At 59.9% G+C, this 24,682-nt stretch overlaps 1 protein-coding gene across 20 annotated transcripts in view; it reads right to left on the minus strand.

Moving 5' to 3' along the window:
- Nucleotides 1-4,644: 4,644 nt before the first annotated feature.
- Celf5 (CUGBP Elav-like family member 5) overlaps nucleotides 4,645-24,682 on the minus strand; it is a 28,934-nt gene continuing 8,896 nt past the window's right edge. For 4 of the 20 annotated variants that reach the window (XM_063228850.1, XM_063228861.1, XM_063228864.1 and 1 more), the window contains exons 2-12: nucleotides 22,602-22,684; nucleotides 16,023-16,074; nucleotides 15,231-15,359; nucleotides 13,680-13,759; nucleotides 13,246-13,392; nucleotides 12,478-12,619; nucleotides 12,250-12,396; nucleotides 10,881-10,943; nucleotides 9,988-10,071; nucleotides 7,977-8,120; nucleotides 4,645-7,636 (exon numbers count right to left, since the gene is read on the minus strand). In XM_063228850.1, coding sequence (XP_063084920.1) covers nucleotides 7,509-7,636; nucleotides 7,977-8,120; nucleotides 9,988-10,071; nucleotides 10,881-10,943; nucleotides 12,250-12,396; nucleotides 12,478-12,619; nucleotides 13,246-13,392; nucleotides 13,680-13,759; nucleotides 15,231-15,359; nucleotides 16,023-16,074; nucleotides 22,602-22,684 — 1,199 coding nt within the window. In that variant the 3' untranslated portion in view covers nucleotides 4,645-7,508. Of the gene's footprint in view, nucleotides 7,637-7,976; nucleotides 8,121-9,987; nucleotides 10,072-10,880; nucleotides 10,944-12,249; nucleotides 12,397-12,477; nucleotides 12,620-13,245; nucleotides 13,393-13,679; nucleotides 13,760-15,230; nucleotides 15,360-16,022; nucleotides 16,075-17,556; nucleotides 17,681-17,746; nucleotides 17,874-18,212; nucleotides 18,313-22,601; nucleotides 22,685-24,682 lie in introns of those variants that run through there. The other 16 variants (XM_063228851.1, XM_063228866.1, XM_063228858.1 and 13 more) reach the window with 16 other exon arrangements.

The following is a 24,682-nucleotide window of genomic DNA, read 5'->3' on the forward strand; positions in this document are numbered from 1 at the left end:
TTCATCTCCAACTGTTAACAAAGCTTCTTTTGAAATTTATATGGCGAGGCAAAGGAGTAAGAAAAAACAAACAGGACACACGTGGATCGCTCTGGGGCATCTGAAGGGAGCAGACGCTTCTCAGAGGAAGACACAGAAATGAGAAGTAAATACACGAAAAACTGTTCCGCATCACTGATCCCCCAAGAGATGCAAATTAGAACCGTGCGGAGATATCGGAGACCCTCACAGTGCCAGCCGTTGGGGGCCCCTACACTGAGTCCCCATCTCCTGCCAAGTGTTTCGAGGCACGGCGGGAGGAAAGAGCCAGAGACGGAGCAGGGGTGCAGGCGGGGGTGTGGGATGGCCAGCTGTCCACCGGGATCAAAAGGCGCCCGGCACCCCGGGTTTATTGACCACCCCCAGTCCGGGTCCGTGGGTGACGGGCAGGGGTGTTTCCGGGACAGTCACAGCGCCTGTGTGGCCCAGAAAGCACAAAGCACTTCTGCAAAGCCCAGAGAGGGAGGCGACGAGTGCCTCGTCCGCCCAGCAGCTCTTACTTGGCCCTGCGAGCCCCTCAGCAGTCACCGGCCCCGCCTGAGGAGAGGAGGGCTCCCGGGTACCATCATGACCTGCTCAGAAGGCAGCACAAGGCTAGGCGGATGCCCCTACCTCGTGTAGGGGGGCTGGGGTGCGGCCTGGGGCACCGCTGTGGAGGTCAGCGTGGAGCCCCTCAGAAACGAGAGCTAGAGGTCCCTTTCGACACGGCCATTCCTCTCTCCAGTATCTCCCTAGGAGAATTAAAAACACCATATTGCAGTGACACATGCACCCGTGTTTATAGCAGCACAGTTTGTAATGGCCAGATCTGGGAAACAGCCTAAATACACACTGACTGAGGAATGGACATAAAACATGTGGTATGTTTACACGGTGGAGTACTACTCAGCCATAAAGAAGGCTAATCTTGAGGCAATGGAGGCACCTTGAGTCTGTACGCTTACGTGGACCCACAGGTGTAAATACTGCGTTGTTTATCTGCTGTGGAACAACGTAAATAGGGACCAAACTGAATAACAGATATTGTAAAATTGGGGAAAAAAACAACATTCAAATGGGAAGGGGAGCTGGAGAGGGAAGAGGGAGAAAGAAAGGGAAAGAAAAACATGAAAAGAGAAAGCACGGAAGCGACGCCTTCGAGCGGAGGGGCACCGATCAAGGTACAGCGCCCGGCACACCTTCCCTGGGCGGACTCAGATCATTAGTGCACTGAAAACGCACCAATCGGCCGCATTAATTACAAACACTTGGGTCTCTGACGCCGAGACTTGCTCTAACTGATGAAGAGTCTGAGAACTTGGGCAGGTTGGGAGCCGGCAGGGCGCGTGCAGACCAGGCAGCCGCTCGGCTTGTGGGTAAACTTTCCGCCTGTTCGTTCGTTCCTTTGCACCCGGCTGATTTCCCGGCGGGGTGGAAGGTGCATCTCAGATTGCAGGGCTGGAGTCCGAAATCAGCTTCTGCAAACCCTTGGCGTTGGCCAGAGCACGACCTGGCTACCAGTGAAACAGAATACAGAGTCCACTAGAAAACCCACCCAGGCGGGGCCAACAATCACAGAAACCCTCTTGCCTCAGCCTCCCGAGTGCAGGGATTACAGAACCGTACCCCAAGTGTTATTATGATTATTATTTGACAAAGGCAATTCTGTGATGACAGGAGGAAACAATTAAACGGTGCTGGCAAAACTGAGTTTTCATTTCCAATAACAATCGCCAGCGGGCCTGGTGGCGCACGCCTGTAATCAGTCCCAGCGCTCGGGAGGCCGAGGCAGGAGGATCGCTGTGAGTTGGAGACCAGCCTGGGCTCAAGGTCAAGGCCAGCTTGAGCTGCACAGCGAGACCCCCCGAAGCCCTGGCCCAACGCCCCTTGCCTTGGAAAGTGTCACCAGAGTGCAGAACTCGCCTCGCTCATCTTGCCCCAGTTCCCCATCGGGACACACAGATAGGTCCAGGGACGTCGTCTGTGCAGATTCTGTGACAGTGAGACAGACGACCAGGGCAGAGGCCAGGAGACAGTCCAAGTGGGCGGTGATGGGGCTGGACCACCGGAGAGGGAGGGGGAGACCAAAAGGTCCGTGTCCCCACAGGCTGACCTGTGGTTGATGGTCCCTATGCGCCCTCCATGCTGCACGGTGCCCTGGTCCTGGGCCCGGAGCCCACTATTCCCAACTCCAGGGCAAATCAGGGAAACGTTTCCAACCTGCCTTCCTTGGAGAGGTTACTGCGTCTTTAAGGATCGCAAGCGACATCATTGTGACGTCACACTCACCTAGACTCTGATTGGCTTGTGGATTACGACTATGTAGATAATCCTCGTCTGCCTAGCTCCCATAGGCTCTGGAAAGAGAGGAGGCGGGGACTGGGCGGAGCTGGGCGGAGGGAAGGTACTCCGGTGGGGAAGGAGGCTGGGGAGGGGCGGAGCCCGTGGGGGCGTGGTCAGCAGAGTCCCCTAGTGTCCCCAAGCCACGCAATCGCACACGGTAGACGCTTAACAAACGCTGACTGACGCTCGAGTCCTGGGAGTGGTGCCCATGACTCCTATTAGGGCCCGTTCATTAATTTTGACCTGTACAGTATTTCTAGGTGGCGCATTCTCTGCAAGGCCGAGGCAGGAGGCGCTCCCGGGAGGGTGGAGGAGGAGGGGGCGGCAGCGGACACTCTGCAGTGTCCAGCTGCAGAGTTTGGCCGGGGTGGCTTTTGCATGTTCTAGTAAATCCCGGGACTAACCCCTAGCTCCCCAAATCCCCGCGCAGCGCCCGCCACTGCAGCCACGCTCTGCGAACGCGACCATTTCCAGCCGAGGCCCCCGGCGTGGCTCTCCGCTGCCCTCTGCTGGTAGCTTTGGGCGCGTCCTCGGGAAAGTGACTTCCCAAAGCGGATGGCTGTTTTAAGGGTTCTAAATTTGAAGTGCGGTGGATTTTTTTTTCCTATTAAATGTTTGAGTGTTGAGGACTCAACCCAGGGCCTTCCGCTTACTAGACAAGCTTTCTGTCACTGAGCCGAATCCACAGGGTCTCGCACTCTGTATGAACTCGCCGCGATCCTCCTGCCTCGGCCTCCCGAGAGCACCACCACCACGCCCAGCATTTTTTTCTTTTTGTCCTGGGGACGGAACCCAAGGCCTTCACCCTGAGCTACACACACAGCCCAATCGTTTTTAGTTTTTATTTTGAGGCAGAGCCTTGCTAAATTGCTAAGCTGCCCAGACTGGACACCAGCCGGTGATCCTCCTGCTTCAGCCTCTCAGAGTGTTGCTTTATTCACGATTGCAAAAACTCCTAGAGCTGGAATTCTTGTTTGAAGGAGGCAGTATTTTTTTTTAATACCAAATAACATTTTTTTGTTTGTTTTTTTTTCCACTTCAGTTAGATTTTATTGGTACATTTCAGGTACACACGACGGCCGTGGATTAACACTGAAAAGCTCAGATTGCTCGCCGACACCGGGGACCCTGCCTCTCAGTCTAACACGGTGGCTTTTAGCCTCTAGGCCCACAATGAAGTCCACACCCTGTGGACTTGCCCTCTCTGGGCACGGATGGCCATTCTCAGGCCGACACTGTGCAGCGCCAGGGACGGGACCCCGGTGCGTTCACCTGATCAGGTCAGTCTGCCTGCCGACCCTCCTGGCTGGCATCCCACCCAGCGTCCTGGAGTTCAGCCCGGGACTCTTCCCAGCATCTGAACCCGACTATGGCTCTCTATCGCCGTCAGGTTGGTCCAGATTTGCCCAGTCTAGAAGCTCAGTGCCCTCTCCACCCAGACTTCCCAGCCCATGACTCCACTCCCAGACATCAAGGACCACTAAGCCTCTCCCTGCGGTGGACCCTTCCACCCAGAAAACCCTTCCAGGCAGCAAAAATTAATCTCCCCAACCCTCTTCCCAGCTCAGCCCCGCATCATATCTGTGAGCCTCAGTTTCCCCAGCTGTAAAAGAGGTTGCGTTTTTGAGATGAGAATATGGCACTTTGGCAAAACGGCCAGCAGGGGGTGTTAGCACACATGCCTGTAATCCCAGCAGCAGGGCGCAGGCTGAGGCAGGAGGATCACTGCAAATCTGAGGCAGCCTGGACTACACGGTGAGACCGTGTCCAAACACAAAAAACAAGAAACAAAATTTAAAAAAAAGAAAAAGAAAATCAAACTAAACACTGGCTACACTGGTAATGTCAATGTTTTGTGAACGTTAGGTCTGTATTTTTCCAAACAGTATTATGATTCTTGGCACAATGTCTTCCCCACGAGGAGGGCAGAGACCAGCTGCCTTTGCAGCCCCCTGCTGTGCCCTGGTAAGCAGCACTGTCTGTGTCCAGTGTTTGTTAGGTGAATAAACAAACCTGCATACCTGTTTGTTGAGTGAATAAACCAATGTGCATACCTCTTTTTTCCAAAGGGGGGAAAAAAAATCGAAGCCAACCATGATATTTCTCCAGCTTCCAGGCTAATCAGACAGTCCCAGGTACAGGGATCTTACACGGCCTGCTTGGGACTATGGCCCGCCGCTCCCGCTAACCCGGGTGCCCCCAGCGCCCCTCCAGCTGGGATGCCGCGGGGAGTCCAACATATTTGGCCTTGAGCCTCGAGGTCAACACGGTAAGAGCCGCCCATAGCAAGTAAAACTTTTATTAAATAAATTTTTAGGTTTTTTTTTTTTTCAGACCAAAGAGAGGCGTTTGGGACGCGGAGCAGCCCCTTCCCCCTCTGTCACCTGAACAACGGACGAGGCAGGCAAATCTCTGACACAAAATCCGGACCAAGCCACCCCGAAGCCGCTCGGCCCTTCCGCTCCCTCCCTCCTGCCTCGCCGTCGGGCCTGCGCGCGGGGGAGGGGCTCGCGCTCCAAAAGTCAGTTTGTGAAGTTGCTCGTAGCAGAAATAAACTACATCGTACAAATCACAGTCCTCGACGTGGCGTATAAAAAATGGTATTTACAGCCGGTAAACATGGAGCGGGGGGCCCTGGGCGAGGCCACCTTGGCACACGGAGAGGACGGGAACGGGGACGCGGGAGCGGCGTCTGGGACAATTACCCAACTCCGGAGGCGCAGAAGTCGCTTGAACAATTTTTTTTTCTCTTTTTGTTTGTTTTTCTTTTTTGCAGTGTGTCATTTTCCATTTGTCTCTTTTCTGGGTCAGTCAACACTTTTTTTTTTTTTGGTAGCAACAAAAACGAACTTTTTTTTTCTTTTTTGCATTTTTCCTTTTTCTTGTGTGTGTATGTTTTCGATTTTGTCCTCTCCCGTCTTCTCAGAGCGTAGGAAGAGTTGTCCAGTGTCTCGCCGGACGCTGTGCTTTTTCCAGGTGTTGGGGGGGGTCCGCGGTCGGTCGGGCAGCTAAACAGGGGGTGCCCCCCACCCCCACCCCGGCCCCCCTCCCCCCACCCCAGCTAGGAAACAAAGAGTCATTGCCACGTGATTCTCTCCCCTGCCTGCTATTTTGTTTTTTCGTCTGTACACTGCTCGGAGAAACCCAACCCTCAGCAGCAGCCAAGTCTGCAGAGGTGAAGAGGTCCCCTCCTCGGTCCGCGTCCCCCGGGCCGGGGCAGTCCGGGCCATCTTGGTTACAAGACCTTAATTGGAGGCTGGTGATTCGACGGCAGGGACGCGGGCTGCCTGCCCGAGGGAGGGGACAGTGAGGGCGGGGTGCCACCCCCGGCCGCCCCGACAGAAAGCTAAGGGCTACTGGTCACTCGAGTAAGGCTGTGACTTGAGGGCTGGAGTGGACGCCTCGGTGCGGCCTGGCGCAGGCGGAGGCCCGGGACGGGCGGACAGGGGCAGGGAGGCCGCGTGTCCCCAGAGGTAACGACGGCACGTCCTGGCCTGCTGCCCCGCCGGGGTCACCGGGCCGCCCAGCCTTGTGTCCCCAAAGTGACCAGCTCAGGGTCACCCACTCGGATGTCGGGAAATCAGAGAAGCCCGCCCCAAGATCTCCACTGCAAACACAGGCGTCTCCGGGCTCTGGGGGAGTCAGGGGTCACCAAGGCTGGCCCCCAAGTCGGGCGGAGGGGGACAGGGAGGCGACGTCCCCAAGTGGAGGGGGTGGCAGTGTGTGACTCCCTCGGCCGACGGGGGAGACCCCGTCCCCTCTACCCGGAGACCTCGGAGCGCCCCGCTGGATTCTGAGTGCTTCACATTTTTGGGGACATTTTGGGGTGAATGGGAGACAGGGGGAGGGGACACAGGGGTGGAGGGCTGGTGTCAGAACCCAGCTGTGGCTCACGGACAGTCCTGGGCAGGGTGGAAGGGGACAGCCTTCCGGGGTGACAGCACCCCACCGGCGTCCGTGGGGGTCACAGGCCACCCTCCCGCCCCAGCCCCTGTGCCCGCCTGGCTGGGGTCCTGCGGCCCCCTAGATTTAAAAAAAAAAAAAGAGCAAAATCCCGGGTTCCGAGGTCGACCCCGCAACCCCATACCCGGCTTGGCAGGCCTTCGGGACCCAAGCTGTCGCCCTCTCTGGCTCGCCCCGACTTGGTGACGGGCGCCCCGGGGGTCACCTCGGCCCCTGCTGTGTCCTGTTCAGTCTGCTCAAGACGGAGCCCCCAGTGCTGGGTGGGTGCCCGGCACACACGGGGGGCTCAGGAGCGGGCAGCGCAGGTGGCCTGGGTTGGCGGCCTCCGCCAGGCACCGTCCCGCGGCCACCAGGCCCTCCAGGCGGCTCCAGGCCGGGCCCTCGCCTGTGACAGCAACGGTGATGTTTAAACTCAGGAAAAGGAAGAAGAAAACACATAAACCAGAGTCCTTCCTTCCGGGGCGGGTCCTGGGCTCGGCTGGGGACCCAGCTGGCCCGCAGCTCCCGGGAGCCCATTTCACAGACGCGACTGGGGGTCCGGCTCTCGGTCCCCAAAGGAGCGCGATACAGTTCTTTGTTCTGACGGCAAAATAAACTCGGAGGTTTGGGGTGTTTGGTGTGAAGGGCCAACCCCATGGGGACGGATGACACTAGAGGAAACTGGGGACAGAGGACAGGGACCGGGGCCACCAAGGGCCTTCCCCATGTCCTAGGCTCCAGCTTGGCATTTTTGAGTCCAACCTTAGGGGTGGGGTCTGGGGTGCACATTGAACATTTCCCCCCTCTGGTTTAGGGACTTTTGGGTGAGGACAGGAGTCACAGGACTGAAGCAGCCCCTCCCCAATGCACCCTGTACCCCAGGCCAAACCTGCTTTTTCCAGTGAACTCCTATTCATCCCTCAAAACCTTCTCCAGGAAGGATTTGCCTCGCCACCCTCGATGGGGAACCCCAGCTTCTCCCCCACCTCCCCACCCCCACCCAGCCTCCTTTCCAGCCCTGACCACAGTTATTGGGGTGTCTTCATCCAGCTCCGTCCCTGCCAACCCAACCAAACCCAGGGAAGGTTTGGCCAATAAGCGAGGGCTGGGCTGGGGTTTGGACAAGACCAGGGCTGGGCGGGAAGTGGGGCCGCCTGGCGGCTCACCTGGGCCAGGTCCGCAGCCTCGGGGCGGCTGTGGTGTGGTCAGTAGGGGTGTCCCAGGTCTTTGGGCCGCTTCAGCTGCACTTTAAGTCTCTTCATGCCGATCTGGAAGCCGTTCATGGCCTGGATGGCGGTCTGCGCGCTGGCCGGGTTGTCAAAGCTCACGAATCCTGCAGAGAGTGGGGTGGATCGCGATGCTGGGTGCCGGGGGAGTCCGCTGCTTGTGGGGTCCTGGGGGGGCAGGCGGCCTTGCCAGAGGACCCACAGCAGCAGCCCTGGCTCTGTGCTGACACGCCAGGCCTTGCATGCCTTTGGGGACAGGGAGCTCACTCCTTATCTGGTGTGGGAGAATGAGTCTCAGAACCTTGGAGGCTTTCATCTTTAAACTCCCCTCATCCTCCCAGAAATGCCAGGGCCCTGCGCGTGGAATACACGAGGTCTCTGAGAGGTTGTATGGGAACTCCCGGGTATACAGCAGGCGCTCAGCACTTGCACGCTCTGAGCACTCACCGAAACACTTGCTCTGGTTGGTAGCCCGATCCATAAAGACCTTGGAGGAGATGATATTGCCGAAGGGCAGGAACATCTGCGTCAGCTCCATGTCTCCAAACTCCTGGGGGAGGTGGTAGATAAACAGGTTACAGCCTTCGGGACCTGCAGGTAGGGGAGAGAAAGACATAAAGCCCCCAAGGAGAGGCGGCGGACCCCCGGGAGGGGTGCGGTGCGGGCCTCCTCCTGATGGCCAACGGAAGTGGGGGGACTGGCTTCCAGCTCCTGGCAGGGGCGCGGGTGGGAAGCAGGTGGGGCTGCACCCCCGCCTTCTGATCCGGTACTGTCCATGTGCCGCTAATCCTCAGGCCCTGTGACTGGCAACACTCACCAGCGCCCAGCTAAACCCTCCGCTCCACCCCCGGGATAATCCCAAACCCACAGATGACCTCAAACTGCCGGGCAAATCCATGTCTAGAACCACAGACTCCAGCTCAGTTATAAAAGTCAGAGAAAATACCAGAGGAAAACAGACTTGTGGACTCTCTGTATTCATCATGCAAGTCTAGAATCGTCCTATGATAAAACGGTCACTTAGAAAAGTGTCACTGTCTAGAGCTGGGTCGGGGTGGCACATGCTTGTGAGCTCAGCACTCAGAAGACTGAGGCAGGAGGATCTCCGTGAGTCTGAGGTCAACCCAAGCTACAAAGGCCAGCCTGAATCACACAGTGAGACCCTGTCTTATCTCCACAACTCCTAAAAAGGAAAAAAAACAAAAGTTTGAGGCCAGCCTGGGATACAGAGTGACCTCAAGGCCAGCCTGGACTGCACGGCGAGACCCTGTTTCAAAAACATTAAAAAAAAAAAAAAATCCAGTCCCGAAGCCTGTGAAACCGTAATTAAATAGTGATGCAACATACAGACCAGAAGTAACTGTCCTTTAAAAATGGTCACACTTAACCCTCAAAACCACTGTCAAATTCAAATAATCACCAGTAGATGGCTAATACAAAAACTATAAATAACACAGTAACAGCATTAAAAACCCGATGATCCCAACCCATAAACAGCCCCCCAAATCTGCGGTTGACAGTCTCACCTCTAAAGACCACCCTGAAACATGTGCCCCCAAGGAAGTGTAGCCCCCTTTGGCAACAAGTAAGCCCCCAAAGAAAACCCTGAGATGGCACGCGGCCGAGCCCCGCCTTCCCACTCAGGCCTGCTCTCCACTGAGGCTTGCTTTGAGACGGGGTCTGGCTATGCAGTCCAGGCTGGCCTTGAGCTCACCTCGTAGCCCAGGCGGGTCTCAAACTTGGAATGACCCTCCTGCCTCAGCCTCCCGAGGGCTGGGATGACAGGCTGCCCGCCATGCTTGGTGGGATACTGAGTTATGCAAACTGTCACGACGCTGGGGGCGTTAGTGCAGAGCCTCCAGGGGACACCCTGTGACCCCCGACAGAGGGGCAGCCCAGGGAAGGCAGTGCCCCCTTACCGTGGGTGGCCTGGCTTCTCCGGCTGGCCCCTTCCCCCGGGGCACCCCACACCCACACATAGATGGATCTGGGGACGGACTCCCCGCGGCCAGGAAAAGCCACTGCTCACACCCCAGGACCACCTCCTGGCCCAGGTCGGGCCGGGGAAACTGAGGCACGGGCTGGTTGTGTGACCATCATGTCAGAAGTGGATGAAGGTGAACCTCGACCGTCACAATCCACAATCTAAGTCCTCCCTCCCTCCCTCCGTGGAGAGGCCTCAGTTTGCCCCAGTGACCTCGTCACGCACGATTTGTCCCAACTTCCGGAAGTTTCCCGCCAAAACTGCAGCGAACCCCAGGCTTCCAGAGGGGGCTGGAAGAAGCCCCGCTATCCGCAGGGGTCGGGGCGGGCGCGGCTCCCAGCATCCCGGGCAGGGGAAACTGAGGCTCAGAGGGGCGACTGCGTGGCCCGAGGCCACCCGGGAAGGCAGCCGCTGGGCGGGGTCGCAGGCGGAGGTCAGGGCGGGGCTGGCCCCGGGAGGTCGCGGTCCCCTCACCTTCACGCTGCTGCTGCTGCAGGAGGGGCGGCGGCTGAGGGACACTGTGCGCGATGGGCGTGATGGCCGCGGTGGGGTACATGGCTGCGGAGACCGACAGACAGCGCGCCGGGCGGGGCGTGAGGCGGGGCGTGGCCACGGGTTGGGGCGGGGCCGAGGGAGGGCGGGGGCCACGGCTGAGGGGCGGGGCTTGAGAAACCAACGGGAGGGCGGGGCCAAGGCCGGAAAGGGCGGGGCCATGCCAACCGGGCGGGGCGGGGCTACAGCGAGAGGCCCGGCCAAGGGCACGCGGAAGACGGGGGGTGCGGTGGGGCTGTGGTTCAAGGCTCGGGACCCTAAATTAGAGGGATCGGGCGGAAAACCTGAGGGGCTGGGCCACAACAGAGGGCTGGCCCAGGCCAGGGCTCAGGAGTACCAGAGTGGGTGGGGCTTCGTCAGAGGCCCCATCAATCAAGATGAGGGGCGTGCGTGGAAGGCGGGGCCAACGCTGACGGCGAGAGCAGAGAGGCGGGGCCAAGGAGGGGGAGCGATGAGAAAGAGGCGGGGCCGGGGCTAGAGGCGGGGAGGGGCGGGGCTGAAGGGAAGGGAGGCGGGGCCCAGACTGGAGGAAGGATTAAGAGGCGGGGCCAAGGCTGGAAAGGGAGAAAGAGGCGGGGCCAAGACTGGGATTGGGGCAGGGCCAGAAGTAAAGGCCGCCTCCCCCAACAGACTGCGGAGCAGGGAACACAGAGGTGGGGACTAGGGTGGGGCCAGCCCTTCAGAGTCAGGCTCAGTTTTGGGTGTTGCGCGCTCAGCAGGGGAATGTGTCGAGTGGGCGGGGCCACCAGGAAGATTGACGGCTGGGCGGGGCCATCAGGAAGATTGACGGCTGGGCGGGGCAGCAGGCCGGGTACCTGTGTACTGCTGGACTCCGGAGAAGGCAGGATGGAGCGTCTCGGCCACTGTGGGGCTCTGAGCTGCGGGGTAGACAGAGGAGCTGGGTGGGGCGGGGGCGGCAGAAGTCTTCGGTCCACCCCACCCATGACAACCAGAGTGTGAACCCACAAACGTGTCGCCCAGCTTTACCCGTCCAAATCCTATCCCAGAGGACCCAGAATTTTATAGGGGAAAAACGTGCGACTCAGGGCGGGTGAAGCCACTTACAAGGGGTCGCTGAGACTTCTCGGACCCCACCTGTCCCTATCCTGATCCTCATTTCCCACGGGAACCCTTAGCCCCCCCAACCCTTCGTCCTTCTGCCAGCTGCACACTGATTTCCCCCGGGGGTCCCCATGGCCATCAGGGGAAAAGGAAAGAGGAGGGGACGTTGCCCAGGCCATCAAAGCTGCAGAATGCGAGGAGAAATACGACCTGTAAACGCCATTGAAGGGTGGCTGGGGTGAGGAAAGGTTTCTATCTTTGAGGGCAGGCCCTGGGCATTGAACCCCGGGCCTTTGCGCTGAACTACATCACCTGTGTTGTTTCATTTTTTTATTCTGAGACAGGGTCTCCCTGATCACTCAATTGCCCGTGCTAGGCTTGAACCTGAGATCTTCCTGCCTCAGCCTCCGAGAGTCCTGGGATCACAGGCTGGCCCCACTACGCCTGGCTACATTTGTATCTTGAGTGTGACAGTTGCAGACAGTTGTAGAAACACAGACACACGTGCTGCCAATGACACGGCAAAATCGGGAATGAAATCTGAGTGAATGTTACCACTCCAGGGTCACTGTCCTAGCTCTGACACTATGTCGTGGCATCCAAAATATAAAAAGTTAAAACCAAACTTCTCTTCCATAGTAGAAATGACTGAGTTCACTGAAGGCTTTGGAAGATGTCTGTCCTAAAAATCCCAGTATAGCTGGGGATTTAGCTCAGCAGCATAAGCACCTGCCTTGCAAGCAGGCATCGTGAGTTCGATCCCTGGCACCCATTAAAAAAAAAAAAAAAGACACTCTCTTCCTAAAAATCCCAGTATAGGGAGGAGAAAAATGGGGTGCCCATCTGACCCAACAGGGCAGGGAACAGCTCGCATCAGTGCCCGGTTAATAGTTACTGCATGAGCGGGGAGTGGAGGGTCTGATGCCTTCTCCAGTACCAGGGATGAATAATTAAGCTCAGTGGTGACGAGCTTTGTCACAGGTGAGGTCCACACCTGCAGGCTGGCAGCACTGTCAGAGCAGTCTCGGGACATGACGGACTGCACTGGCCTCAGACAGGCCAAAGTGAGGCCCATCTGGTGCCAGCGCCAGGGTGTGGGCACTCAGGGACCACCGCAGTTACCTGGGTAGGGCACCAGGCCGTTGGCATACACGGTCTCCAGGGCAGGGTGCCCGCCTGGGAAGGGCACAACACCGGCGAAGCCATTGGTGATGGGCGCCACGAGGCCGGGCACGGCGGTGGTGCCCAGCAGCGGGGGTGAATGCAGCCCTGTGGACGGGAAGCGGTCAGCAGGCCTGGCCGCTGCGTGGGGCCTGCCCAGCCGTCCTCGGGCCCCTGGCAGCTGCTCACCTGACGCAGGAGCGACGGGTGTGGCGGGCAGCCCGTTAAGGCTGACCGCGCCGATCTGCTGGATGTGGCAGGGGGAGAAGGCCACGCCGGGGCTCAGGTAGCTGCCCGAGGTGGACAGGACCGTCGTCTGCTGCTGCATGAGCTGGGAAGGAAAGGGCGTCGAGGAGCTCAGAGGCTGTGGGTCCCCAGGAACAGGAGGTGTGGGTGTGGGGCGTCAGTTCAGGGCTCAGTTAAAAACAGGTCCTGCCAGGGATTGAGCTCAGCAGCATAAATGCCTGCCTAGCAAGTGTGAGGCCCTCAGTTCGATTCCGACACCAAAAAATAAAAACACCGACCAAAACCTGAGATCTGGTCCAAGACCAGGGTTCAGTCTACTTTTAAGGCTCAGGGCTCAGTTAGAAATTGAAGCTCAGTGTGAAGCAGGATTCCGCCAGATCCGATCTCCATTTGGGGTTAGCCTGAATTTGGAGGTCCAGCTCAGAACTGGCCAGAATCTAAATCTAAGCTCAGTCTCAGTTTGAGCCTAGGATTCAGTCCACAGCCAGGGCGCAGCCTGGTTAGGGGCTCCAACCCAACTGCGTTTGACCTCAGGTCGGTGTGGAGGCTCCACCTGGACCTGGTGGCTGAGCCCAACACTCTGCCTGTCCCAGCGGGGCTCGGTGGAGGAACAGAATCCAAGAAGACAAAGCGGCTGAAGCCCTGGCAGGGGATGGGTGGGGTGAGAGGAGTCGGGTCCCCAGTGCAGGCCGCGGAGCCCTGGTCACTCACAGCCTGGGCGTAGGCACTGTAGGGGCTGAAGGGCAGGGCGAGGGACGGCGTCAGGATGCCCAGCTGGCCCACCATCTGCTGCATGCGCCGGAGGGTCCGCTCCTTATCCGTGTCTGCAAACTTGACCACCAGGCTGGAAGACGCTCCCTGTGGGACGGCGGGAAGCCGCACGGGAGAGAAGGGAAGGAGATTGCCAGGACTCCAGGGTCCCAAAGCTGTCCCAGGGCACACCCTTGGGGAGGTAGGGCCACAGTGCAAACGGGGAGGTGCCGGCAGGTGACAGGTGGCCCCGGTCAACACCCTGGATTTGAGGCTTGAGGAAAGGGGCGTCTCTGGCTTCAGGCAGGTCATCCCGATGCACCCTGCGGCCTGCCTGGCCATGTCCCCCACTCCGGGCCCTGCCCCGCGCCACCGCCCGAGTGGCTCCCACTCACCGGCATGGTCTGGCTGCCGTGCAGGGCGTGGATCGCCGCCTGCGCCTCCGTGTGGGAAGAGAACTTGACAAAGGCACAGCCTGCACCAGGACAAGGACAGGGCGTGAGGGACAGGGGCGGAGGGCGGGGGGGACGGGCGAGCGGGCGCCCGGCAGACGGAGGGTCAGTCGGCGAGATGGTCACCCAGGCCAGCAGAGTTGGTAGCTGTCTGGCCATCTGCAGACACACTCGAGTGGACAGGGCCAGTCGAGGAGCTTCACGGAGGCACCCATCCCTTAGGACAAGTGAGCACCCAGGCATCCCCTAGCCACGACCCGCCAGGACTCCACACAGGCCGGACAGTGTAACCAGGCAGGCAGAAAGCCTGACAACAGGCCCCCCAGAGGGTCGCGGAGACACAGTCCTGGGGCAGTCACACAGCGGGTCACAAATCACTGTACCAAGAGGGACCCGGATGGTCACACAGGCAACATCAGATGGATGTGCGACCAGAGGCCACCAGACACAGAAGAGTTCTGCGGGACAGCCAGGAACCAAGCCTGCAGGGCACAGCCGCTGACCCTCCCCAAACACAGTCTCCTGGCTAACCTGGGCAGCCGCGGCGGTGGCCAAATGACCTGGCATTAGAGCGGTGCCAGCACACTACAAAGTACTGTGTGTGGAGTGAGACAGGAGGACTCCAAGGTGTGTGGGTTAGGTACCCAGAAGTCAGGCCCAAGCAGGGCCGGGTGCTGGTGCATGACCGTAATCTAAGTGCCTGGAAGGCTGAGGCAGGAGGGTCGCTGTGAGTTCAAGGCTAGCCTGAAGTCCAGAATGAAACCTTGTCTTTTTAACAAAAATAAGCCGTCGTGGCGGCTCACACCTGTCATCCCAGCACTCGGGAGGCTGAGGCAGGAGGGTCGTTGTGAGTTTGAGACCAGCCTGGGCTACACAGTGAGCTCAAGGCCAGCCTGGACTGCACAGAGACCCTGTGAAGAGCAAAAAAAAAACAAAAATAAATGAATAAATAAATAAAGGTCAGGCCCATTGAGGGCACTGGGCCTCTTCAGTCCTAGGAGGGTAAGACTGGGGCAGAGACAGGACTCAAGGAGACAGACTGCAGGACACAGAAGACAGGAAGACCCAGACGGACACTCAGAGACAGGCTGGCAGATTCCGGGTAGACGAATAATCCTGGAGCTCACGGCCGCAAGGGATTCTGGGATGAAGGGCCCCCCACACCAGGAAGGATCTCGTGGGACCCAGGGAGAATCAGGTCTGCGCCCTGATCAGCAGATCCAGCCCCGCCAGAGCCCCCCAGTTCCCGGACGCCTCTCGCCTTCCTTCTGGCCCTGCCCACCGTCAGTCCCCACCCACAAATAACCACGCCCCTTGGAAAGGCTCCGCCCCCAACGGCCCCAACCACTGACAGCTCTCCCTACAGACCCTGCCCGCCCCTCGGACACGCCCCCAGCCAGGCCCACCCCTGGCCCCTCCCAGCGCCGCCCGGCCCCGCCCAGCGCCGTCCTGGTCCCGCCCCTCACGGCCCAGGCCCCGCCCCTCCACCGTCACCTTTGCTGCTGCCGTCAGGGCCCCTGAGCACAGTGCATTCGTCGATGACCCCGAAGGGCTGGAACAGCCGCAGCACATCCTCCTCGGACTGCTGCTTGTTGAGCATGCCTACGAACAGCTTCCGGTCCCCTGTGGGCGGAGACGCCACCTCAGCCGAGTCCCCGCCCCCCGGCGCCGCCCCTCGGGGCTGCACAGCCAAGTCCCTGGCAATCTGCGAGAAGGCGGCTTCCTCTCCCAGGGCTGGCGAGAATCGTTACTATGGAAACCGTCCCGGCAGCTGTCACTCACCGGTGGAGGTGGGAAGGAGCAGGGCGGAAGCGGAGCTAATGAGCGCCAGGGAGAGAGACCCACGGCGGGGGTGGGAGAGGCAGAGACGAGGCAGAGAAAAGGAAGCAGACACAGAAAGCCAAGAGGAGAGAGGACCCGATGTGGGAGGAGAGGAAAGCTGGAGACCCTCACTGTTCCGCTCTGGCGGCTGGGAGAGTGTGAAAGGGTTTCCTAACCCACATGCCTTTTACCCGGCTCCTATACATACGCTGGGGTCCTAACAGCCCTGCCCATCACACCCCTTCAGTTCTCCTTTCCTCAAGACTGAGAGAAAATGTGAAAATGTCCAAGAACGACCAGTCCTGGATCCCACCGAAGACAGCCCAGCGTCCCCCCACACCTCCAAGGGCACGCCTCACACTGGGGCTCGGCCCAGCCTCCATGCGCACCAGCCCAGCTTCCGCCACTGTCCCTGTCCCCTCCCTCCGCCACCCCCCTGTCCAGTGGCCGCAGACAGATGACAACTACCTCCGCGGCTCTCGCTGTCTGCAGGCTTCACCTGGATTGGCCGCGCCATCTGTGGGGAGAGAGGAGGAAGAATGAAGCTTGGGCCCGTGGGAGCAGGCACGGGCAGGGCCTTTGCCTGGGCTCTGCCCCACACCCCTGCTCACCCCACCCCACGGCGTCAGCAGCTCCTAACACCCCAGTCAAACCAGCACATGCATGATCCCACCTAAAGGGTGGGGCGTGTCTGGAAAACTCTTAGTTAACCTTCAAAACCCAATGACAATTATCCTTTCTTTTTGGAAGTCTCCTTGTTCTCCCTAAACGAAACAGATTCTGAAGACGGCCCAATTCCTCCAGTGTCCTATAGGTCAAGTGACTTTGCAGTTCCTGCCATCAAGAACTGAAACCTGGCATTGGACCCGACCATTGGACTTTTTCTGACAAACAGAATGAGGTGGCAGCGAGGTGGTGAAGTGAACTCAGAGCCTGTCTCTTGCCTTCTTGACCTGTCGGGACTGACAATTGGACACAGATGAACTCCTGAGTGACACCCACCCTCAGGAGAGGCCCGTGGAACTGTCTAGATGAACCTGAATGACATCAGCCCACCATAGAACCAAGAGCAGATAAAATGACCAAGACAGCTTGTTACGTGGCAGCAGCTAACTGATACACCCAAGCCAGCTATGTTTAGGCAGCTCCCAGCAGAGCTAGAGAACCATCAGGAACCACTGCTCAGAATTCCTCCAGGCCCTGAAAACAGTGAAAATAACCCTCCCACATACACAGTCCCAATATGAGCCAATGGGGCTGAGAACAGACTGCTTTATGCAGTCCTGGGACAGAATCCTGCCAGCATAGAGCTTCTGAACTCCTCTGCATCCTTCAAAACCCAGCTCAAAAGACCCAGCCTAACCGTAACCCTAACCCTGCCTTGCTTCTTCCTCAGGGTTTAAAGTGTCAACATCATTTTCTGTCTCCTCCTCCCTATGGACAGTAAGGTCCACACGGGGCAGGGCATGCGGGGAAATCAGGGCTGAACAGGCCACAGGAAGTGGCAGGCAGAGATACCACTAGTGCCTGGCACAGGCATTTGTCTCAGACCCTCCCGGGCGAGGTCACTGCAGAACAGGTCCCCCGACATCCACTCATCCCGGGGGGTCCCCCGAGACGGCATCCCACCCAACGGATGGACAGGATGTCCCAGCTAACGGTGGGCGGGTAGGCGGCTGCCCAGAGCACACCCCGTTCCCCATCTGGGAACCCCAAACTCTTGCCTCTGGGTCCTGTTCCAGACCCTCAGCCTGGGGTCCCTCGCCGGACCCCCCCAGCCCTCCCCTCCTGAGTCCCCCCTTCCGGTCCCCGCCTCCTTCCTGAGTGCGGGTCCCAGACACACTCGGGGTTACCTCCGCTGGAAGCCAGCCTTGCTCGGCCCAACCTGCAGTCACCAGCCACGCCCTCCAGGGACCCTGACCCCCACCCAGGCAACACCCCAACACCTCTCCCTTCCCCCACCCAGCCGGCAGCGCCCGGCCCGCCGCCCCCTACACACCCCGGCTCCTGGCAACCAGGGTACCACACCCCGGCGCCCTGGAGGCCGGAGGGCAGCTGATTCCGACCGGACCGGCCCAGAAAGCTTCTGGGACCGGGGTGGCCAGAAGAAGAAGAGGGGGACGGAGGGGGGACCCCCAGCTCTAGCCTCCCGCGCTCCCACCCGCCCCTCCCGCTCTGCTGGCCCTCACCTCCTCCCTCCCCAGCACCTTGGGCAGAGGAGGATGGGGTTGCCATGGCAACGCTGATTCACCACACGGAAGCTGGCAATTGTTGTTGCCATGGAAACCGCCTCTTAGGGGCGAGCCCGGCTCCTGCCTTGCATAAAAGAGATATTTAAATATAATCTTTTAGAGATGGATGAGCCGAGGGAGGGAGGATGGGGGGAGGCGGCGAGGGGCGGACACGAGGGACAGAATCCACCCCATCCCCCGGCCCTCCGTCCGTCCGTCCGTCCGCACTGGCCGCAGAGCTTGGGGTTCCTGCTGCCCAGCCCTCGGGCCCTGCCCGGCCTGCTCGGCCTCTGAGGCCGGACCCCTTCCTTCCCCCAGCCCGGGCCAGCGGGGACCGAGGAGCGCGCCCGGTGTGGCCCGGGGAAGCCGGCGGGGACCCCCCTCCCCTCCCGCCCCCTCGGGGCCCGCCCCGCGCCCGCCTTACCCACCGGCCGGCCGCGCAGCACCAGGCTGGCATCCACGTGCCGCCGCCCGGGCGCACGGGCGCGCACACGCCGGCCGGGAGGAGGCGCCAGGCGGAGGGTCTCCCCGCACCCCACCTCCCGCCGCCCCTGCCCGCCCATCTGGCCCTGCCCACCTCCTTCCGCTGCTCTCTCCATCTGCCTCTCCTCAGCCCCTCTCCGCTGGTCCCCATCTCTGTATCCCTCCCTCCCTTTCCTTTAGCAGCCTCTCCGGTGTGCCCCCATATGAGTCTTCTGAGGATCCCCCACAGTAGACAGAGGCGAGACAGAGTTCAGACACTGACCCTTCCACATGGGGGTCGGGAGTTGGGGCAGAGGACAGGCACGAAGCAAAAGTTACCCTGCTGCTTTGCTGAGCATGGAACATCTGCAGTGGGTTTTAAAGTAGGAGTAGGAGTTTGGGAAGGAGGGATTGCAGAGGAGCTTGGCGCAAATGAAACGGAAATGGACTGACGTACGTGGTTTCCAGGCTCCTGAGAAACCAAAGCTCCCCCATCGCCCGGGGCGAAGAGCGTGTTGAAAACATGAGAAGACCAAGTTGTGCAGCCAGGGAACCGGCTTCCTGGGAGCGGCCCCCTCAGAGCCCCCTGAAATTGCCCAGCTTAGGACTTGGAGGTGCGGAAGACACACAGGGCTCCCTCCGGTGGGGGTCTCGTTGGTTTGGTTTTGATTTTTGAAACACCGTCATGCTATGGAGCCCAGGCTGCCTTGAACACACAGCTAGCGATCCTCCTGCCTCAGCCTCCCCAGTGCTGGGATCACAGGTGTTCGCCACCACCCGGCCCTGGCCCGCGTGGTTGACAGAATTAGAAAGACGGAAGTGCCAGTCCCGGTGCCCACCCCAGAGCCGAGGAGGCGGGAAGTGGGCTGACGGCTCCGGACGCCTGGCTCCGCCCCTTCCCTGCTGGGCATGCGCAGTGCATGACCGGGAGGGAAGGCCTTCTCTGCCAGGGGTGAAGCCCTGATATATCTGGGGGAGCACAGAATGGAGCGCCCAGACATCCACCCCAGCATTCCCCAGCCTCCACACTGAAGGTCGCACTCCATCTTTTACTCATGAGGAAAACGTCAGCTATGCACAGTGAATATCCTGGTACTGCAGTTCCCAATAGTCTAAGGGATCCCTCGGCAGAAACTCAACATTTGCCCACCAAAACCACGTCATAATATTTCCGTTCAGCGCAGCAAAGACTGGAAAAAACTCAAACATTTTCCATGCACAGATTCAATAAAGTGCACGCTCGTGCTGCAGAGTACTATGCAGCGATGAAAAAGCATGCACCTCTGCTTCCCAAGTCACTAAGTTGCTAACGGGCCTCGGCTAGGCTCAAACTTGCGATCCTCCTGCCTCAGCCTCCCAGGGAGCTGGGATGACGGTGTGCACCCCCTCGCCCTACTGCTAGGGTGACATTTCTTTTAGCTGGCACCGTTCTAGAAGGTTCTCTGCTCCTCAGTCCCCCGAGCAGGGTCTCCTGTCGGCATTTAGGATTGGGGTACCCCCGAGACTGGCCTGGCTAAGCCCTGCCCACACGCACTGGAGCCCCTGCCGCTGGGTCTCTCGTCGCCCCCGAGGCTCCCTCCCTTGGTGTCGGGCAAACCCCGGCCCCCGAGGGGCGCCTGAGCAGAGGAAGGAGTGTAGGGGACGGGAGGAGAGGCCCTGGGAGGGGCGACGCAAGGACAGCAGGGGACGGAGCCAGACATGGTGGCGCACGCCCATCATCCCAGCACTCCGGGAGGCTGAGGCAGGAGGGTTATACACGGGGGCCCAGCCTGGGCAGCTTCGGAACTCAGGGAGACCCTGGCCAAAATAAAAATATGAACTGGGACCGGGCTGAGTGCAGGGTTCACCCCCAAGACTGAAGAAAAGGAAACCAAAAAGTAAATCAAGTCAGATTGCCCCTCTGAGCGTCACCCTCCCACGACTCTGGAGTCACCCCCAGAATAAACCCACGCTGCCCACACCGGCGTCCTGCTCTGTCCTGCTCCCTTGGCCTCCGGGATCCGCAGATACCTCAGGCACCATCCTGCCCCAGGGCCTTTGCACAGCTGAGCAGCGGCATCGCCCTTCCCACAGGAAGCACAGGGTTCCGTCCCTCCCTGTCCCAGCTGCCCTGTCTGGAACAGCTCCTCCCGGGTCCTTGCTCTGATAGCCACCACACCCAGGTGGCCGAGTGGCTCTCTGTGCACAGACCCTGAAGGGAGGGCCTGGCGGCTGAGAGGATGTGTGGGTGGGTGAGGAGATGGGAAGACGGGGAGACGGGCAGAGGATGTGGGGGGACGGCTGGCAGGTGCATGAGAGGAAGGGCAGGACCGACAGGATCGGGCGCCTCACAGGAGCGGCCTCCCAGCTGCGGAGCGTGGAAAAGCTCACGGGCCCGGCCACCGCACAGGCGTGGGGTGAGTCACGCAGGTCCCGACGCCCGCTCTGCAGCGTGGCTGCCTGACCCGGGACCCCACCTGATGCCCCGCCAGCTCCGGATTCTCCTCTCCACCCTTCCCCTTCTCCACAGCCCATGGGAGAGGTGACCAGTGTGTCATTCTGAGGCTGGGCACAAGGTGAGGGGCTTCCTTCTCCGTCACCTCGGGGTCCCGGCGCCAGGGGGGGCCAGGCTCCCCGTATGTGCACCCCATGCAGCCCTGTGGAGGCCGCCTTTCAACAGCCGTGGCAGGGCGCGGAGACACCCAGGGAAGGGTGGAGTTGGGGCGCTATATTCCTTCTCCGTGCTGCTCCCTGTCCCCGAGATGCCTTTCCCTGTCCTGTCTGGAAGGGACTGCACAAGGTGTGTCTCCCAAGGGCCAGAAGAGTGGTCCTCAGGGCTGTCCTATTGGGAGGCGGTGGGATCTTTAAGAGGCGGGGCTTAGAGGGAGGCGGGGCTTTGGGAGGTGGGACTTGGAGGAGGGGTCTAGGTGAGGCGGGACTTAGAGGGAGGCGGGGCTTAGAGGGAGGCGGGGCCTGGGTGAGGCGGGGCTTAGAGGGAGGCGGGGCTTAGATGGAGGCGGGCAGGTCCGTGGGGCGTGGCCTCCGGGTACTAACAGTTCTCACCAATGGGGAGGAAGAGTCCTAAACAGGATGGGAACCTTGCTTGGCGCCTCGCACCTGTCATGTCAGCACTCAGGGAGGCTGAGGCAGGAAGAAGCCAAGTTCCAGTCCAGTCTGGGCAACTTAGCAAGACTGTGAGTCCTTGTCTCATAACAAAAAAATTGTTTAAAAATGGGCTGGAGAGGGGCTGGGGGTTTAGCTCAGCGGTATAAGTGCCTGCCTTGAAAGCAGGCAATCGTGAGTTCGATCCCAGGTACCGATAAAAACGAAAAAGACCAAAAAAAAAAAAAAAAAAAAAAAAAAAGGGCTGGAGATGTAGGTCAGGGAAGGCCCTGGGCTCAATTCCAGTGCCAGAAAGAAAAAAATACATAGATAAACAAATGGAGAGGGGCTCCCCGGTCTGTCCCCAGCGTCGCGCCCCGCTGTGCCCGTCCCTCTCGCTGTGTGGTGACGTGTCCCTGCGGGTCCTCTCCAGAGGGGGCTGATGTCAGTATCATGCCCTTGACCCCCCCCCATGGCCATGAGCCTGATAAACCTCTCCAGACCTCCAGCCTGGGGTGCTTTATTACACAAGGACCAGCACAGGCACGGACAGGTCACTTCTGTTTGGTTCTCCAGTCCACCCCCTCCGCCGTGCCCTCTGGGACTCCCTCCTCTGCAGCGTCCACCCACCCTGCCCTGTGACCCGCTCCCAGCGTGAGGACCAGAGAGGTTAGGGCGCTGGCCCCCGGCCACACGGCGAGGACAGAGGGGACCTGGGCACGCGTCAGTAAGCCACAGTGCACCCCAGAGAGGGGCGTTTCATTCTTCCCAATGGGGTCCAGCCCACAACTGAGATTTGGTTGCTTGTTGAGAGCTGAAACAAACCCAACGTGAATCTCATGTCCCCAGAAAATGCACCCCTGCCTGCCCTCCTCCTCCTCTGCCTCTGGCTCCCTCTGGTCAGGCCACACGGTCTCCCTGCTGCAGCTGCAATGAGCTGAGCTCTGTCCTGCCCCAGTACCTTTGCACAGTATTGTCCCTGCCTGTTAATATTTCCTCATCCTTTAGGTCTCCATCCAATGACACATACACTCGCACTCGGGGCCTGGTACGCTCGTGCAGTATACAACCTGAACAACCATACACAGCCACCCTGCTGCAAAGTGTACAACACAGCACAGCAGGCTGAGTGTTCACCTCACCACTCCCTGTATCTCTCTGAGGCCAGAGGCAGGCACATGGAGTCTGAAACCAATTCCAGGAAGGGCGTGGCCCCAAGCCAGAGTAACCCCTGTATCCCCTCGTCCCAGCCATGCTATGCAGGACTCACCCCGGGCAAGGTCTTCTGCTCGTGCAGGGCAGTCTGAGCTTTGATGGCGGAATCCCTGGCACAGTAGGTCAGGAAGGCACAGCCTGGAGTGTGGAAGAAGAGGGGTTAAGGGGAAGCCTGGACAGACATGTCACGGCAGCACAACCCCTGACAGCCTGCCCACAGCAGGATGGGGTGCACATCGCGTCCCACCCACTGAAATATTACACTGCCAGGAAAAGCAACAGTGTCTTGATGGTGCCACGTTAAAGATGGACCTTGAGGCCGTGCTGCTCAGGGAACTGAGCCACACACAGGAGGACACGCTCTGAGGGTCCCACTCCCAGGACATCCCAGTGTCATCAGAGCCACCGAGACAGGAAGGAGTGTGGTGCCAGGCTGGGGACAGGACAGGAGTCAAGGGTTGTTGGGGACAGAGGCTGGGGTGGAGCTGACCCAGTGTCGTGGAGCACACCTCCGATGCCAGCACTCCGGGCGGCGGAGGCAGGAGGATCCCAAGTGTGAGCTCAGCCTGTGTCACTGAGCAACGGAGCAAGGCCTTATTTCAAAATTTTTAAAACAGCTGGGGATGGAGCTGAGTGTCAATCCTCAGGCTCAATCTTCAGCACACAAAAAAAGTCAAACTGGTCAGTTTCCCGCTGCCTGTATTTTAGCACAACAAAAATTACCACCGGAAGAGGAAGAGGCGGGAAGACCTTGAATTCCAGGCGGCCTGGAAAACAAGCGGAGGAACAAAGCCACCCCCGGGCTGGGGGCTCATCGGAGCTCTCTGCGGGGTCTGGTTTAGCCCTTTGGGGTGAACAGATACAACGTCCACGGCTCTGGGGCCTGTTCCTCCCGCCCCGCCTCCTCCACTTCCTTTGCGGAACCCCAAGCGCGCCCCCAGGGCTGCGTGTTGTATTCAGAGACGCGGTCTCCCTAAGTTTTGGTTTTGTTTGTCTTTTTGAGCGGGGTCTCTCTGTGCAGCGCAGGCCGATCTCGAACGCGCAGCGACCCTCCTGCCTCGGCCTCCCGAGTGCTGGGCTCACAGCCTGCGGCTCTGCGCCCGTCCCCTCCCTGCCCGGCAGCCGCACGCTTGGAGGCCAGCTGGAAGCCAAGCCCGGCCGCCCAGCGCCCACCCGGCCCGCGCCGCTGTCCTCGGTGCTGAAACAACTCCGGGAGCCGCTCGGGGCGCTCCAGGGACGGCGATGGGCGACGCCTGCCCGGCCCAGGACCCCACAGGCGCCGCGGCTGGGGCGCACATCAGCCGGGGTCTCCGCGGAGGCAGCCCTGCCCGCTCCCTGACGTCAGCCCTCCAGCCCCAGAACTGTGCGAGGAAAATGTCTGATTTCTTGGGTTGTTTTGGTTTGGTTCTGCTTTTTGTCCTTTTTGAGACAGGGTCTCCCTATGTGGCTCGGGCTGGCCCTGAACTCGCTGTGTGGCCCACGGTGGCCGTGAACTCGCAGCGACCCTCCTGCCTCAGCCTCCCGAGTGCCGGAATCACATGTGAGCCACCACGCCCTACAATCCAGGGTCTGAAGCCAAGCAGCCCACCTCTCCCAGGACCTGACTGTCACCACTGTCAAAGCCTGCACAAGAACGGGTCCTGGGGTCACAGGAAGTGGCCCCAAAGCTCTTACGGCCCAAGACCCAGCCAGACACGTGAGTGCAAGGAGTCCCCTGGACACCAAGGTGAAAGTTTCCTAAGATAAACCTAGACCTGCCCTGGCTCTGGTACCCAGGGCGGGAGCTGAGCAGGCGGGGTGTCTGCGCAGAGCACCCTGCAGGCCCCTTCCTTCGCGGGGACCCCCGGCCTCCGGTCCGGAGCTCAGCTTCCTGAGCCTCGGCTCTCAGTATCATCACGACAGCCTTGCAGCTCTGTGGAACGCGGGCACCTCACAGGCTCGCACGGACCAAGGGGGCGGCGGGATAGCTTGGAGCCGCACCCCCGTTCGCAGACGGGGAAACTGAGGCAGAGGCATCGTGTCACTTGCCCCGAGGACCCCGGGCCCAGCCCTCTCTGTCTGGGGATGGAACCCAGCGCTTTGTGCGCTGAGGTCTTTCCCAGGCCTTTTTCTGGGTAGCAGGACAGAACTCAGGAC

This window comes from Cavia porcellus, unplaced genomic scaffold (assembly GCF_034190915.1).
Source record: "Cavia porcellus strain 051 isolate PalLab524CR breed Dunkin Hartley unplaced genomic scaffold, mCavPor4.1 scaffold_17, whole genome shotgun sequence".
In the NCBI taxonomy this organism is placed as follows: domain Eukaryota; kingdom Metazoa; phylum Chordata; class Mammalia; order Rodentia; family Caviidae; genus Cavia; species Cavia porcellus.